This window comes from Cyprinodon tularosa, unplaced genomic scaffold (genome assembly GCF_016077235.1).
Source record: "Cyprinodon tularosa strain WSP-4 unplaced genomic scaffold, ASM1607723v1 ctg28, whole genome shotgun sequence".
In the NCBI taxonomy this organism is placed as follows: domain Eukaryota; kingdom Metazoa; phylum Chordata; class Actinopteri; order Cyprinodontiformes; family Cyprinodontidae; genus Cyprinodon; species Cyprinodon tularosa.
In genome coordinates this window covers 68,148-83,478 of record NW_024038985.1, presented here as the reverse complement: position 1 = coordinate 83,478, position 15,331 = coordinate 68,148, and the positions used below count along the sequence as shown (strand labels likewise).

Genomic DNA, 15,331 nt, shown 5'->3' with positions numbered 1-15,331 from the left:
AAGCAGGAGGAGAAGATCTTCCATCCCCGTTTGCTGACATTCCTGCACTACTACATGACCACAGCTACCTTCCCGTCTGCTTTGATGGCCTTGTGGTCAACGCTCTCTTGTACATTACACAGAAGCTCAATAAAACCGTCCTTTTCAAAGGGCATTAGCCAAGCTATGTTTTTTGGGTCATTTTTTAAATCTGTCTTCCATGTGTATACCATCACAGTAGTGTAGGTGGGGATTTCAACATGCTACATCTATATATACTTGTGAAGGGGACTATTGTACCAATTTTAATAGCAAATAAATGTCACTTTTATAATGGTTTAAAAATAGGAACGTTTGTGTAATTACCCCTGATATATAATCCAAATAGTCTACATGAAACTTCAAAGTGTTACCTTTAATTTGAAACCTGGATTATGCTTCTACGCCAAGAGGTTGCCACACAATAAGCCTTTTTTGTCAGTATTTCATATTTTATTATAACAATAATATTCATATTATAAAAGTATGTATGTAAATATAAATAAATTAGGACTGTGAAATAATTAATCACACCCAAATAAAGGTGTTTTTATATATATATATATATATAGATATAGGTATCTATATCTATATAGATATATATCTATTTATATAGATATATATCTATTTATATAGATATATCTATATATATAGTATTCAGTACACTGAGTTTTAATAGCATATATTGATTTAACATAAATACCTTGTGCATGTGTATATTTATTGCACCTGTATGTTCTATTCAATGTTCTTTTCATATGAAATTCCATGGTTATAATTATTCATAAGTGTGCAGTATCATAACTACATGTCTGACTTTTGTTTAACAAACCAAACAGTTTGAGAATCATTAGACAATTGAGGAAGTTATGGTTATTTAAGTACATGCGCCTTTAAAACACAATGTTACGAATGAGCGAGCTGCCTGTGGCAAGATGGCCGCCATGTGCGGACGTCGACCCCCATTGACCAGCAGCGCGGACGAGACATCTAGCCTTTATTATGGATATCTATGCGGCTAAGCTGCTTCGCTTCTTCTTCTTCTTGTTTACTACTGGTGGTTGGCTTTGGTCGCAGTACCGCCACCTTCTGCTCTGGAGTGTACACGCTTCGCCTATGAGAAAAAGGAGCAGCGCATGAACCGAACGCAACACACACGAACCGAACCGAGACAGTCGAACCGAACGGTTCGGACGGTTTTCATAAACCGTTCAATCCCTACTTTGGACCTTTACTGGTTGATGACTTTCTTTTTTAGGAACCCACTGATTTTTTTAATTAGTGACCTCAGCTCTAAACTATTCACTGAAACTTTGTTTAGTCCTTGAAGTAATTTGTTAGCTGTTGAATAAAGCAATTAATATATTTAAGAATTCTTGTTTATTTCCGTGGACTGACATGCACCAACTGTGACTTTAATTTAAAGGCACATACCAGACAAGGATTTTTGTTTATCGTTGCATGTGTAATGTTTGCTAAACTACCAATATCTGTTAAAAAAAAGTATTTGGTTTCAGGGTAACATTGAGCCTGAGGCCTGTTTTGAAGTTTTGGAAACCTTGTTAGTTTAATAATCATGAAGAAGGAAGGTAATTATTCTAGGAACATAAATGTGCTCTTAAGAAGAAAAACCGGTCAGAAAAAAATAGTTGATAAAAGATACATTTATCTTGTAATGATGCCAAGCCTTGCAACCAAAAATAAAACTGAACGGGAATCTGAGGGTTAGCGTCCCAAAAGCACAATGTATTGGTCGGTCTCTAAATAGAAGCAGGGTTTCTTAATGATTTTATATTCTTTAAAGGAAACAAATGTTGTTTCAAGGACTAACAATTCCTCATCTATCCACCCTTTAATTAAAAAAGACAGACCCCATTTATGTGGCCCTGAAGGAGGAGAGGTGGGGGCATGAACTCATTGATCTTGGTGATCACAGTGCCAAAACTTTAAAGTTGCGACAGATGCGACCACTGTGGGCTCAGATAGAGACAGTCAGCGGCTGAGCCGGCCTAATGGACACCCTTGAATAGTGTGATGGGAGGCGAGGATGGCAGAGGAAGGGCTGCACAGAGGAGGGCTTCTTAACCACACCGTGTGATGTGAATAGCAATCGCCTAATGGCCGAAGCTGCCCGCAGGTGTAAGAGACCAAGGAAAATACCCTTTCAGAGACCAGATTTGAAAAGAGGAGGGTCCCTAAAGAGAGCAAACTGTTCCAGAGAGTCTGACCCACTTTGATTCAATCACTGGCAGCCGCTGTTTAATTGATCACAGATGTAACCAACCGCTCAGACATTTTAATCCTATAGTTAAGGCAATAAAAACCTTCACCTCTTCGCAGATGGAAAAAAAAAAAGACCAATAATGGATCATCTAGAAAACAGTTAAATTGTCTGCTCCATCAAATTTTACGAAAAGAAAATTAACAGGCTGAATGAATCTCGGAATGACAACTAAAAAACCTCTTCAATCCTCAAATTATTATACCATCAGCAAAACAAATAATAAAAATGTTCATTACTTGAAACAAAGTGCACGTCCATAAAATCAGATTAACTGTAAATATGTGACAAAGGATCTCCATCAGGTGAGTTTTTAAAATAAAGTTAAAGGAGAAGTCCGGTCAGCAAGGAATAATCAATGGATCATTATTTATACCTCAAAATAGTATGATTGTGGTGATTTAAGAACTTTAGCATTAATCTGTAAAAAAAATGTAAAATAAAAATAATACACATTTTCGTCGCGATCACCGAGACTGGGAGCGGCCATTTTTGCCCAAATATAGTAACCCCTCCCTCCTGCCATCTTCCAGCAGTGACGTCACGGTGCGGTAAGCCTAGCGCCATTCTCCCCGCTATACAAGCTAAATCAATGGGAACTACTAGACACATCTGCAATCAACAACAATTATTGAAGATTTCCAGAGGACTTCACCATTGAAATTCACCAGAGCTATAGTGAAACTGACAATGCCCACGTGCATGGCAGCTGGATGCTGGAATACATTGGGTAAAAGTGAAAAAAAAGAGTTATTCCACCTTTCTGATTCCTGATCCTCCACGGACGGGTTGGTCGTTGGATCGCCAACTTGAAGAGGGAGGATTTGCCATCGAACTTCTGGCCAGAGAAAAAACCCGTAATATGTAGCCAACATTTGGAAGAAGAATGTTTTCTAGATGACTTGGATAATAGCGCGTTGTGACAAACACCAGATACAGCACTGGGACTTGATCAACAGCCCATACCGCACCGTGACGTCACTAACCAGTAGGTGGCAGTAGTGTTCTTTGACAAACATGGATGCCTCCAGTAAAGCACATTCACATGAAAATGATTCTCAATTAAAAACACTGATCGTTTATTGAACAGGATGGAATAATTTTATATTTAAAGAACTTTCAGAAGTTTTAATTCTGAATATGACCGGACTTTTCCTTTAAAAAAGTTCTTCATCCCACATCACAATAACATCCAGTTCAATTGGTTAATGCAACAGGAATCGACAGAAAAGTTCTGATTGTTGAACTCCAGCAAAATTTCTATAATTGCTTTATTTCTTCTTCATTAACCCAAGTCAAATCGTACGAAATGCATTGTTTGAATGTCAATTATTTACCAACCCCGTCTTCACTTGGGGATGAGATATAAATCACTTGCTCCCTTTACCTTTTGCATTGGGTGTGAATGTAGATCAAGAATTGATGGCCTGTCCAAATACTGACTGAATTTAATGTACAAAGCATGGATATTAACAGAAAATTAGAACTATTAGCAAAATTAAACACTTGCTGGACTTTGAGAATAATCCCCCAAAACACTAAATGTCAGAGAGAAAGCAAACATTTAGGTCTGTTTGGATGAAAACAACAAACATGCCCTCATTCTTTACAGCACTAGAACACATTCCTCAGAGAGCTGAAAAACCAGAACACAGCCAAGTAGGATAGAGGGGGATTTTCAAATATTTCAATTATGTCTTCAGGAAGCGGTGGGCAAGAGAGAATAAAAAAAACAGCGAGGAGGAAGGGAGATACTGGATCAGAAGAGGAAGCTACGGAGCTCCCTGTTTGGATGTTTTTTCTGTGGCTTGTTGACATACATGAGTTATCTGGCCACAAAGCCTTTTTTTCTAAATGCCACATCCTCAACCCAGCTGTCAGATGGTGCGTTTAAGGGGTCATATTGTTAAAAGAATCATTGATATTTTTAGCCATATAAATGACAAGGCACAACAGTGGTGGCGTTACCGAACATCAGGACTAGCGTTAAGAAAAAACGACAAGGTTTTTTACCTGGGCGTAGTCTTTCTCTATAGCTGCCCTCTTCTGACTGAACGTTCTGCAGAAAAGAAAGAAAAACTACAATCACAATCCTGAACAATTAAACATAAGAAAATATTTGACAGAAAGCTGTACAGCTAGGCATTTACACTTGATTAACGGGCCTTCAAATTTAAGTATTATTTAGAGGTCTGTAAAGTAAACAAATTTTTCCATTAAGGTGTTAAAAAAACATTTTTACCACAAAAATAAGCACATTTATTTATTTATTTTTCCCCTCCCCAACTGAACCTCTCATACTCTTGAAATCACTCTGTTGTTTGTGTTTTGCATTTTATGTTTAAAAGTGTAAAAATACACATGTACATTCGTAACACACTGTATTATTTGGAAAAATAATAAAAAATTTGTTCAAAAAATTAAAAAATAAGCTAAATCTTTTTTTTTTTTTCAGGTCACAGCTAAAAGCAAAAAGACAAAAAAAATGTCATAACACAAAACACATTTTAATGCTTCTTTATTTACAGTTTAGAAAAATGCTGGTGAAGATTTTCAGTAATCCAGGTCATAGTCATCCCAAGAAAGTAAAAAAAAAAAATATATAAAAAATAAATAAATAAATAAAAATAAAAAATCGATTGGACTTTGTTTCCAAGTTTGAAGACCTTTCTCTTCCCATCTTTTTTCAATTCAAAATGTCAGAAATAGCGTTGAGTACCAGGCTTTATAGAGTAGACCAAAAAAGCCAAAATAAGGCTTTGTTTTTGGTCCACTCTACAAAGCCTGGAACTCAACTATGGAACCCCGAATGATTCATAATTAAATAAATAAAAAACTATGAAATAAATACCATTTTGATAAATAACACACAAATATACAATATGGCCATGAAATAAAAAGCAAGGTAATGTTATTATGAAAGACATATAACTATTCTTTAGTATTTACTTCTTGTTATTTTTTTTTATCATAATTGAATATTTCATAAAATTGTTTTCATAATATCATACTTAAAAAAAAAAAAAAAGAATTTTATTTAATTTTCCAAGATTTTATCGAATAAAAAAGTTTTTCCCAAAGTCATTTTTTATTTCATAATGTCATTTTTCAGCAAAATGACTTGTCTGTCAATCTAAGCTAAAGGGTTGAACCTCCGTGGGGTCTGGTTACCCGCGTTAGCATGAGCAGTTTGTAAAGCTGATGCTGCACTGTGAGGTGAACGTCCAGGCACCAACTGGTCAGAAACACGGTGCTGCAGTGCTCCTCTCTCAGGCTGAGGTGCAGGAGTCGTGTTACTATCCAATCTATTCGCAACTTCTCTGAGCAATTCTGCAACTGACTTCTCTCCAGCTGCCATCTCATCGCTAACGAGCCGCTAACTCCTGACCTCCAGTTGGTGATAAGTCTCCGCTAGGGTTGTCAAAAGTATCGATACTGAAACGTTGTATCCCGATACAATACACATTTTTAAAAGTATCGATACAGTGCTACCACCAGTGGCACCTAAACAGTCATTCATCTAAAGTGCAGAATAGAGGACAATGCACTTTCTGAACACTGTGTGATTGAATAATTCTGTGCACTTTTCAGTTTCAGACTTTTTTTGTAAGAGGTGCAGCTACTGAGAATTATTTCTGTTTCTTAACCGGTTTGGCTAGTGTCATTGTTATGTGTGCAAAGCATAGCCAAGGAAGGAACACTTAATTTTAATTGTATAAGTTTTTTTATCAAGCTTGCTTAATATTGTGCACAGCATACAACCTCAAAATATTGTTCTTATTGTTTATTGTATTTATCTATTGTATTTTTATTATTAACGAAAGTTTCTGTAGAATTTTGGAGTCTTTGTTTTTATCCTTGTGGTATCGAAAATGGTATCGAGTATGGGATATTTTCCTTAGTATCGGTATCGAGTTGAAAAGTTTAGTATCGTGACAACACTAGTCTCCGCACTTGAATCGATACTGCAAGTGCTGCTGCTCATGTCTTAGTAAAGGAGCAGCCAATCACCTAACTGGCTCTGCCTTGCCTGCTTTGATTGTATAATCAAAGCAGGCAAATATAATAATAAGTAGATATTAAAGAATAAAAATATATATTTCATAATAACTTTACCTTGTTTTTATTTCATGACCATATTATATATTTGTTTGTTATTTATCAAAATTGTATTTATTTCATATTTTTTTATTTAATTATGAATCTATTGGGCTTCCATACTCAACGCTATTTCTGACATTTTGAATTGAAAAAGTCCAGTGGATTGATTCTTAACTTTTTTTGGAAAGTTCAGAGATATCTAGATCTATTGAAGGTATATTTGAGGATTTTCACGATTTTTTTTCAAACGACCCGTCCTCTCCACTTAAAACAAAACAAAGCACATGCAAAACCCCGTACCCGCTACCGAGAGGGAACGCCTATTAAAACGTGTGCAAGAGCGTGCACAAGCCCATTTCTCCTTGTGCGGGCTGTGTTTAAAAGTTTGCATCGCTCAAACAAGCTTACTTTTCAAAATAAGATTTGCGATTTTTCCACTATGTCAGACTCTCCATCGGTAAGTGAGAATGGGGACGAGCACGTAGGCTGAACTTACGTAAACATATCACCAGAATGATTAAGAATTAGGAGGACCACTTATTTTGATGATCCAGCCAGAAAAAGAACATCCTCCACTATACCTTTAACCTTAGATCTGGAATTTTCCAGATATTTCTAATCAGTCATGTGTTTTTTTAACATTACATACTAATTTAGAAGGATACAGTAAGAAACAAAGAATGAAAAAATTGGAGAGAGCAAAGCTGGGGTAAATAAAAGCATTCAGACACGCTTTGGATGCTAAAAAAAAAAAGCCAATTAATTTGTTTTTATACTGAGACAAAGACCTGAGGAGGCAGGAAGTATGTAAACTGCAAGACCTTGAAGCTAAAGTGAAAACTCTAATCTGAACCTCAAATAATATAATAGCCTTTGAAGTTAAACTACATCTATGGAAATAAAAGGTGAAGTGGTGCCTAAGCCTGTTACGATAAAAATATTACATGATTAAGACTATTCACATCAAAAATTTCAGTGAGCTGGGTAAATTCCATTTGCATCATTATTTTATTTTTTATCTCTTTCTACTAAAAACTGGATGGAAAAAGGTTTCAATGTGGCGCTTCGATATCCACTCAACTCTTCCTTCTCGTTTCTTCAGCGTTGGAAGGAGTTAATTAATGGTCAGATACTCACCAGATAAATGGACTCATACTGTTAAGCAATGAGATTTTGAAAGAGATGGAATTGGTTTCCAAACGGAATGAAACAACGGCACAGTGGATGGATTTAGGATTTCAGTTAAATCACTGTGTCCAGCCTGGACAAGCTGGTGTGTCGCATTTGTTGTTAGGCAGGAGCAACTAAAAGCAGCAATGCAATAAACTTGCAGCTGCACCTAGAACACAATCAACCCATGCAAGTTTCCCAGCTAAAAAAAACTATAACCAGTGGGTGGTTTAATACTTCCTGCCAATCTTCCATCACTGGGGCGTTTAATCATCCAAACCAAACCCAAAAAGGGCTAATCTAATGATGCTCACCTGCAGACTATGTGGTTCGCTTCTGCTCTTGAATTTAGTAGAAAGGAAAGCATAAAAAAAAAAAAAAAAAGGTATAATAAAAGTGATGCAAACTTGACAGCTGTTGTGAACTGCCATAAACGGCCACAGCTGTACAGCAGCTAAAAAAATGACAACCTTAATTAAGGAGATGAAGATTGAGCCACATGGAGTTATTATTTCTATTTTATTGATCTTTCTTTTTAAGCTAGTGCATTTTTTTAAATCTATTATTGTTGGTTGGTTTGTTTTTATTTCATATATTCAAAAACCTTTTCAGTTTGTGTGTTGGTGACAAACTTAAGTTTATGGATCTTTAAAAAGGATTTTACTTAAAATACTTTTCCAGTTTTTTTGCAACAATATCTGGTCCAGCAAAATCTTTATTAAGAGAAGCCTAGTGGTGCCCATATTTTGGGGAAAATTTAAGACAACTAGTTATTTTAATTACTGTACCCTTTATTTCTTATGTTTAGGGCTCATCTGAGGCTTCTGTCAGCAGCTATGAACAATAAAAAAGTCCTAAGTTATATATTTTAACTATAATTCAATCTAAAAAAAAGTGTTATATATCAATCAGGCCCTCCATAATTCTCACTTAGGAATTATGGAGGGTCTGAAATTGTCATTGTTGCTGTATGTCCACTTTGAAACACATAGTCTCAAAAAAAACTAAAGATTTAGAAGTCAGAATTTATTAATTATTTACTATTTATTTGTATGATCCAGCTGCAAATAAGTATTTGAACACCAGTCTATCAGCTAGAATTCTGACCCTCAATTACCTGTTAGTCTGCCTTCAAAATGTCCCCCTTCAATCCATTTATTATCCTAAACTTACGACGGAGTATTAGGGCCACACATGAAGAGAAAAAATATTTTTGCCATGACAAGATTAAACTCGACATGTCTACTTTAAAGTCGACATGTCGACATTAAAATCAACATTTTGAGAATAAAGTTGAAATGTCATGTTGAGTTTAATCTCGACGTGTCGACTTTAAACTCGCCATTTCGAGAATAAAGTTGATATATCATGGCGACTTTAATCTCGACATTCCAAAGTTTGGAGAAAAGAGCAACCGCGCTCCACAGCTGCAGTCTGCGTTTTAAGAGTGAAGGTAGTCTTTGACGTGCTGCAACTGTATAGGATTCTGTGCATGTATCCTGTGCAGCGGTTGGCTCTCTTGAACTAATTTAAACTTTATTGTCGACACGTCGAGATTAAACTCAACATGACATTTCAACTTTATTCTCGAAATGGCGAGTTTAAAGTCGACAGGGCGAGATTAAACTCAACATGACATTTTAACTTTATTCTCGAAATGTTGAGTTTAATGTCGACATGTCGAATCTCGTCATGGCAAAAATATTTTTTCTCTTCATGTATGGCCCTAATACTCCGTCGTATAAACTAGATGCACCTTTTTTGCAGAGTTTGCAAATAAAAAAATACAGGAAATGTTTGACCTCTGGAATTTAAAATTAAAGGCTACTGTGCCAAATGCTAACATTCATCTTCTGAAATGTTCAAATACTTATTTGCAGCCGAATCATACAAATAAATAGATAAATAAAATAAATCTCGATTAAACAATTAAACAAATAAATAAATCACGATTAAAAAATTATTGAAATAATTGTCTACTTGGATTAATTCAATTTTAATTAACCATTTGATATATGTGTGCATGTATTTTATGTTTTTTTTGCCATTTATAAATAATTGAAAATGTGCGTAGGGCTTTGTTTTCTAAAGTTCCAAAAGTTCTCCCACTTAGGAATTATTTTTTAACTATTTATTTGTATGATTCTGCTGCAAATAAGTATTTGAAGATATGCTGATGAAGGTTCTCAGTCATCCAGGTTATAGTCATTTCGTAAAAATTCAAAAAATATCCACTGGACTTGGTTTCCAAGATTTGAAGATGTTTCGCCACCTCTCCAGGAAGCTTTCTCAATTGTCTCTTCCAGACATTTGAATTGAGAAATCTTCCTGGAGAGGTGGCGAAACATATGAATGTTAACATTTGGTACGGTAGCCTTTTATTTGCAATTCCAGGGTCAGCAAGGTCAAAAAAAATGTAAAAAAAAAAAATCATGATTCCTAAGTGGGACAACTTTTGGAACTTTTTCCTCACTGTTTGTGTGTGTATATATATATATATATATATATACACACACACACACACATCATATTCTATGCTTTCCTGACTCTAGAGTGGTATGTTTCCTGTCCCCTTCCAATAATTATTTTCTAAAAAATATAAATAAATGAAAGATTAGGGGTAAAATGAATAATCAAATGATTCGTGATTAAACAATTATTGAAATAGTTGTCTACTTGGATTAATTCAATTTTATTTAACCATATATCGACACTCAAATAATTTGCTGACATGTCATTTGATATATGTGTGCTTGTATTTTACGTTTTTTTTTTTTTTGCCATTTATAATTCATTGAAAATATGCGTAAGGCTTTGTTTTCTAAATTTCAGCTTTGTTTAACAACGGTTTTATTAATCACAAGAAAACATGTGTCTTCATTCATATGTCTTCATATGTCTATTCATCTCTAGACAGAAGAATAAATCAATAAATCAGTCACTTACTAAAATAAAAGAAGACAGGTTATCCTCTTTCCTCGTTAGCTGGTCTGATTCTAATAATGTCCGTAAAACATTTGCAGTAAAACCAGTCAGATTTAATTTGGACATTTTTAACTACTTGGATAAAACTCCAGCAATCTTAATTTGCTTTTAACAGATGAGCATTTTCATCTGGTTTAATTTCCAAATTTAGACAGATCAGAAACTGCAGAATAATCAAAGATACGAAAGCACTTTTAATCCCGACTTCAAACCTTTCCTGGTTTGTTTAGACCACAAATGTAAACAGGATAATGACAATTCGAGTGAGGCTTATGCAAACGTCTAAGAAAAGAAGCAAGGTCAGTGCCCTGGGAAAAACTCCTGCAGCAAAATCATCATTAAGTCATTAAACATGTCGAGACTTGGCTGCCATGCTCCACCCTGACTCTAAACAATCTGGCGTACTTCCTGGGAGCTTCCGCCTCTTCCTCTCTGCTGCATTTCCAACGCTCCCTCTTTTCCACCGACCCCCCCTGCTTCCTGCCATTTTCTCATGCAAAGCTTTTGCTGACAACCGTTGGCAGTTTCCAGCGTGCTGAATCATTTCTCGTCCCTGATCAGCCAGTGACCCCTACCCCCCTTGTGTGTCAGTAGAGCTGAACATTGTGAAGTTACAGAACCTCCAACAGAGAACAATTCAACATCTGGCGGCTCTCTATAACCTTAACGTCCAGCTATTAGGGGGGCTGGAGCTCCAGTGTCGGCCACAGACAGGAAACGAGGAGCCAGAGATTGTCGGGTCGACCCAACACCAAGGCACAGAACATAACCACATCTTTTGGGGTTTTCAGCCTTCTTTAAAAAAAATGCAGACACATGAAGCCAGCGCTGAATCTGCCTGCGTGGGTTTAAAGATTCGGATGCTGAAATTCCAAGCCTATTTGGCTTTGATTTTTATATTTCCAAAGACAAAGGTTGCTAATCACTGAGTTTTTACATAACCTAAATATACAAGTATTGGATTAAAATCTTGAGATCAAACCAATCTACCCTGCCTTTGTAAGGTTAAGGTAAAAAAATTGATATACACTGTACAATTCTAACGTGATTTTACAATCTATCTCTCAAAAAAATACTGACTACGCGTTTTTACGACAGTAGGCTGACAGAAAAGGGGGTATAAGGACTAACCACAGCTCCACCTGCAAGCTCACCTCATTCAACTCTGACCAAAGAGCTTCTGACATCTACACTGTTAGATGAACAAACAAATTGCCAGCTGTTGCCAGTTTCTAGTTAACAAAAAACAGCTGTTTTCAGGAGACTTTTTGCTGATGTCAATCCGTTTTGGTGCTCTAGCTTTGTAAGCGACACTCATTGGCCGTTTCTCAATACGTGTACTTGTGCAATCTTGTGTGCTTTTGTACGCAAAAATATCATCATCCTCAGCCCTAGTAACGTTCAAATTCACAAGAACAGCAGACTGAGAACGGAAAAAGTCCCCGGATGTTGTTCTCACCCCTCCATTTTTACCCAGAATGCATCAGAGCAGACTTGTCTGTTCTTGAGATTGACAGCTGTCCCAGCATGCACTGCGGCAGCAGCGGCTTTCAGGTTCGCGCTCACAGAGCTCACAGTATTAATTTACAAGTTCTATTTTCTGTTGCTCTATAAAAGTACATTTTAAGATCATTTCATGCACGGCTGAAGCATCTTTGCTGCTCTGGCTGCGCGGTTGTAAAGTGGGTCTGATGCGTGGTGGGCGGAGCTATCCTATCCTTTCTTTGCCTGTAACAATGGCAGCTATATTTGCTGTGATCAGTGGGTAAAAAGTAGTTTTAATATGTTTTTAAGTGAGAAAGTCCACCTGAAAACTTAATCTATGCAGTCAGTTCATCCAGATTACCATCCTGCCTTCAAATATAATTTCGCTCAGAGCGGAGCCGCTCAGACCACCGCACACCGGCGGTGCGCCATCACTGGGAATCCCCATCAACAGCAGCCTCTGGCCCGGTAAGTAATTAATAAAAAAGTAAGTAATCCAAACTGCAGGCACCAGAATAATCAAACATATTTTGCAGTTAATTTAGGCGTTAATAAACTGTTTCAGAAGAGTGATCATAGCGCTCTGCAACAGCAGTGCTGTGTCTGTATCCCTGCCAGCTCCCAGATCAGCTTCTCTGATTGGTTGATGCGGCGCGTCCAGCAGCTAAACTTCCAATTTGTCCAACTTCCGCAGCTGCTGCTTCTGAATGTAAACTAGCTGCTTCTGCTGCCTCTGTGGTCTAAACGTAGCATTATCGGATGTCTTAAAATAAAATCTTCATTCAGTTACAATGATCACCTGCTGACACTTTCAATTCAATCGAAATAAAAAAAGCTTTATTAATCCCTAAGCAACATGTTAACTGGGCTCCTGACGAGAACTGAAGCACACCGTGGATCAGAAAGGAAATAGTTACATAGGATCTTCCTTTAAAAGTTCAATTTAGCTGATTTTAATCAGCTATTTATGACAAGAAGAAGAAAAACAAAAGGGGAAGAAATGTTGACTAGAGTCCATATGAGCAAATACGCTTTGATTAGGACCATTCTTTTAGTGAAATCTCTGCACACTTTGCCTGCAGGTAGCAACTAGAAAACAAGATTGAGCTGCATATGTAAAATAAGGATGAACCAGTGCGGTAATATCAATATCTAATAGCTGCACTATGGTTGATAACCAATATTTACTCATATAGTGTTGCAGTAATAAAGATGGATCTTGATCTAAGGAGGATAATTTTAGGTTCTTGGTCTGATCAGAGTGATCAGAGTCGCCAGGTCTGTTATCAGAGTGATCAGAGTCGCCAGGTCTGTTATCAGAGTGAATTTAAAACGCTGTACCGCCAACGGAGCAATCAGCTGATAACTGATCTGTACAGAAAACAGCTATGTTACCTCGAAACGAGAGAAAAGGCTCCTGGTTCAGTATCTTTCATTTATCTCTGCATATTGCACAGCAGTTATTGAGCAGCAGCGTATTCTCCACTGCAGGAAAGTTGGATTCCAACTGGATATTCCAGCTCTGTGGAGTCATCAGCATCCAGCTCACGGCTAATCTCACATTTTAAAGAGACCCACAGAGAACAGGGCGCGACAGCTCTAGGAGAGACGGCCGAAATCAGAGATCCTGAATCGGATCAACCGTGAGCAAGATGCAGCAGCTTGAATATCCAACATTCAACGTGAAACGTACTTCAGCGCGGTAGAGAATGCGCTGTCCTCTGCTTATGCTGGAAAAAACACAGCGGGTCATTCAGTCTCATGCACGCAGAAGCAGCGTAAATAAAAGCTGAAAAGAAATATTCAGTCTATTGTAAAAAAGATAACAGTAACATATTTACACTTGAATTTTAAAGTTATTGCCATAATAATAAAACTAAACAGATAGGTGGGTAGATAGATAAATACAATATCCAGTTAAGTGTGCAGCAATCTGCCATATTAGCTTTAAGGAAAAAACTACTGTTCATTAGTCAAAATTGATGTTTTCTGCCTGGTTTCTAGGGGGGATCGGACTCGTGAAAGAGTAGGTCCGAGTTTTTATCCACTCATTTTGCATCCAATTCGAATTTGAGAGATAATCAGATTCAGATTCAAAGTCCCAGGGAGTTATAGTGTTAAATAAGCTGCTACTGACTTTATTATATCGATTTTATCTCTCTGAAATAAATGTTTTATTGTGACATATTTCAGTTTTGGTCTTTGTCTGCGTGGTTTTACACTAACAACACTGACGCATCATATATCTTCATCTATGCCGAGAGCTGATATTGCTGCTCCACCCTGTGCTGCATCAAACAGTCACATTTACAAACAATTAACACATTAATAATGTGTTTTTTAATATACTGTTATAAACAGGAGCCAATAGTAATGCTGAGATATATATATACGTAAATATATGTATATATATAGTGCATTCCAGTTAAAAGCTACTGAAACTATACATCTTTATGTTTAACTCATCGTGTGAATCGTGCAAAGCACATCCAGTGTTTCTCAATGCAAATATTATTGTCAAAGTCGTTAAAGTCGTAGGGAAGCAGCTGTTCCAACCGTATCATTTCCGAAATTCTCCCAAATGGTATTTATTTATTTACTGTCTAATAATGGAATTTTTGTAGCAGTGTTTTTATGTGTAAATGCAGTGCGACACATAGTTTGGACTATGTAGCAGCCAGAGTCTGTAGCCAAATCAAATTTCCTTTGGGACAATAAAGTTAATCTTATCTTATCTGGTGCCCGTCTTTACACGAGTGAATAAAGTGAATGTGATTGGTCGATCAAGAGGGCGGGGTTTTCATGGCGGAAGGTTTATAAGAAAGTATGGTTGAGGCCGGTTTCTCTGAAGCATCTTGCTAACCAGTTAGCAACTTAGTGCTAGCAGGTTCCAAATGGGAAATTCCATTGGGACCAAGTAGCACTAAATTGGTGACTTAGAAACGACGCTGTCAAGGAACGCTATGGACAGCGGAAACATGCAAGAGGAGGAGAGTTTAGTGTCGGAGGTCGTGGATGAGTCTCCTCCGTCATCCATTTTTTATTTAGAGGAGGAAAGCGGGGACGAAGATGTTGTTGAAGAGGACGCCAGGGCGGCAGAAGCTTGGTTTAGTGTAGAAGGCTTCCAGCCGTACATGTTTGAGCCCTTGCCTCGCAACGCTGCCAGTTCTGTTAGCTCTACGCCTGCCGAAGACACAGACGTCCATCCCTGTGAACACTGGGACGGAACTCAATGGGAAAGGAAAGGATTCTGATTTCAACCGTTGCGTATATTAGCTGCGACACATGAAT

The 15,331-nt window shown here is 37.1% G+C and overlaps 1 protein-coding gene across 2 annotated transcripts in view; it reads right to left on the bottom strand.

Annotated features, from left to right (window-relative positions):
* The window catches only part of LOC119786829 (F-BAR and double SH3 domains protein 2-like), a 72,558-nt gene that overhangs the window by 47,184 nt on the left and 10,043 nt on the right, over positions 1-15,331 (bottom strand). For both annotated transcript variants that reach the window (XM_038290381.1, XM_038290380.1), the window contains exon 3: positions 4,313-4,358. In XM_038290381.1, the coding sequence (XP_038146309.1) occupies positions 4,313-4,358 (46 nt within the window). The remainder of the gene's footprint in view (positions 1-4,312; positions 4,359-15,331) is intronic.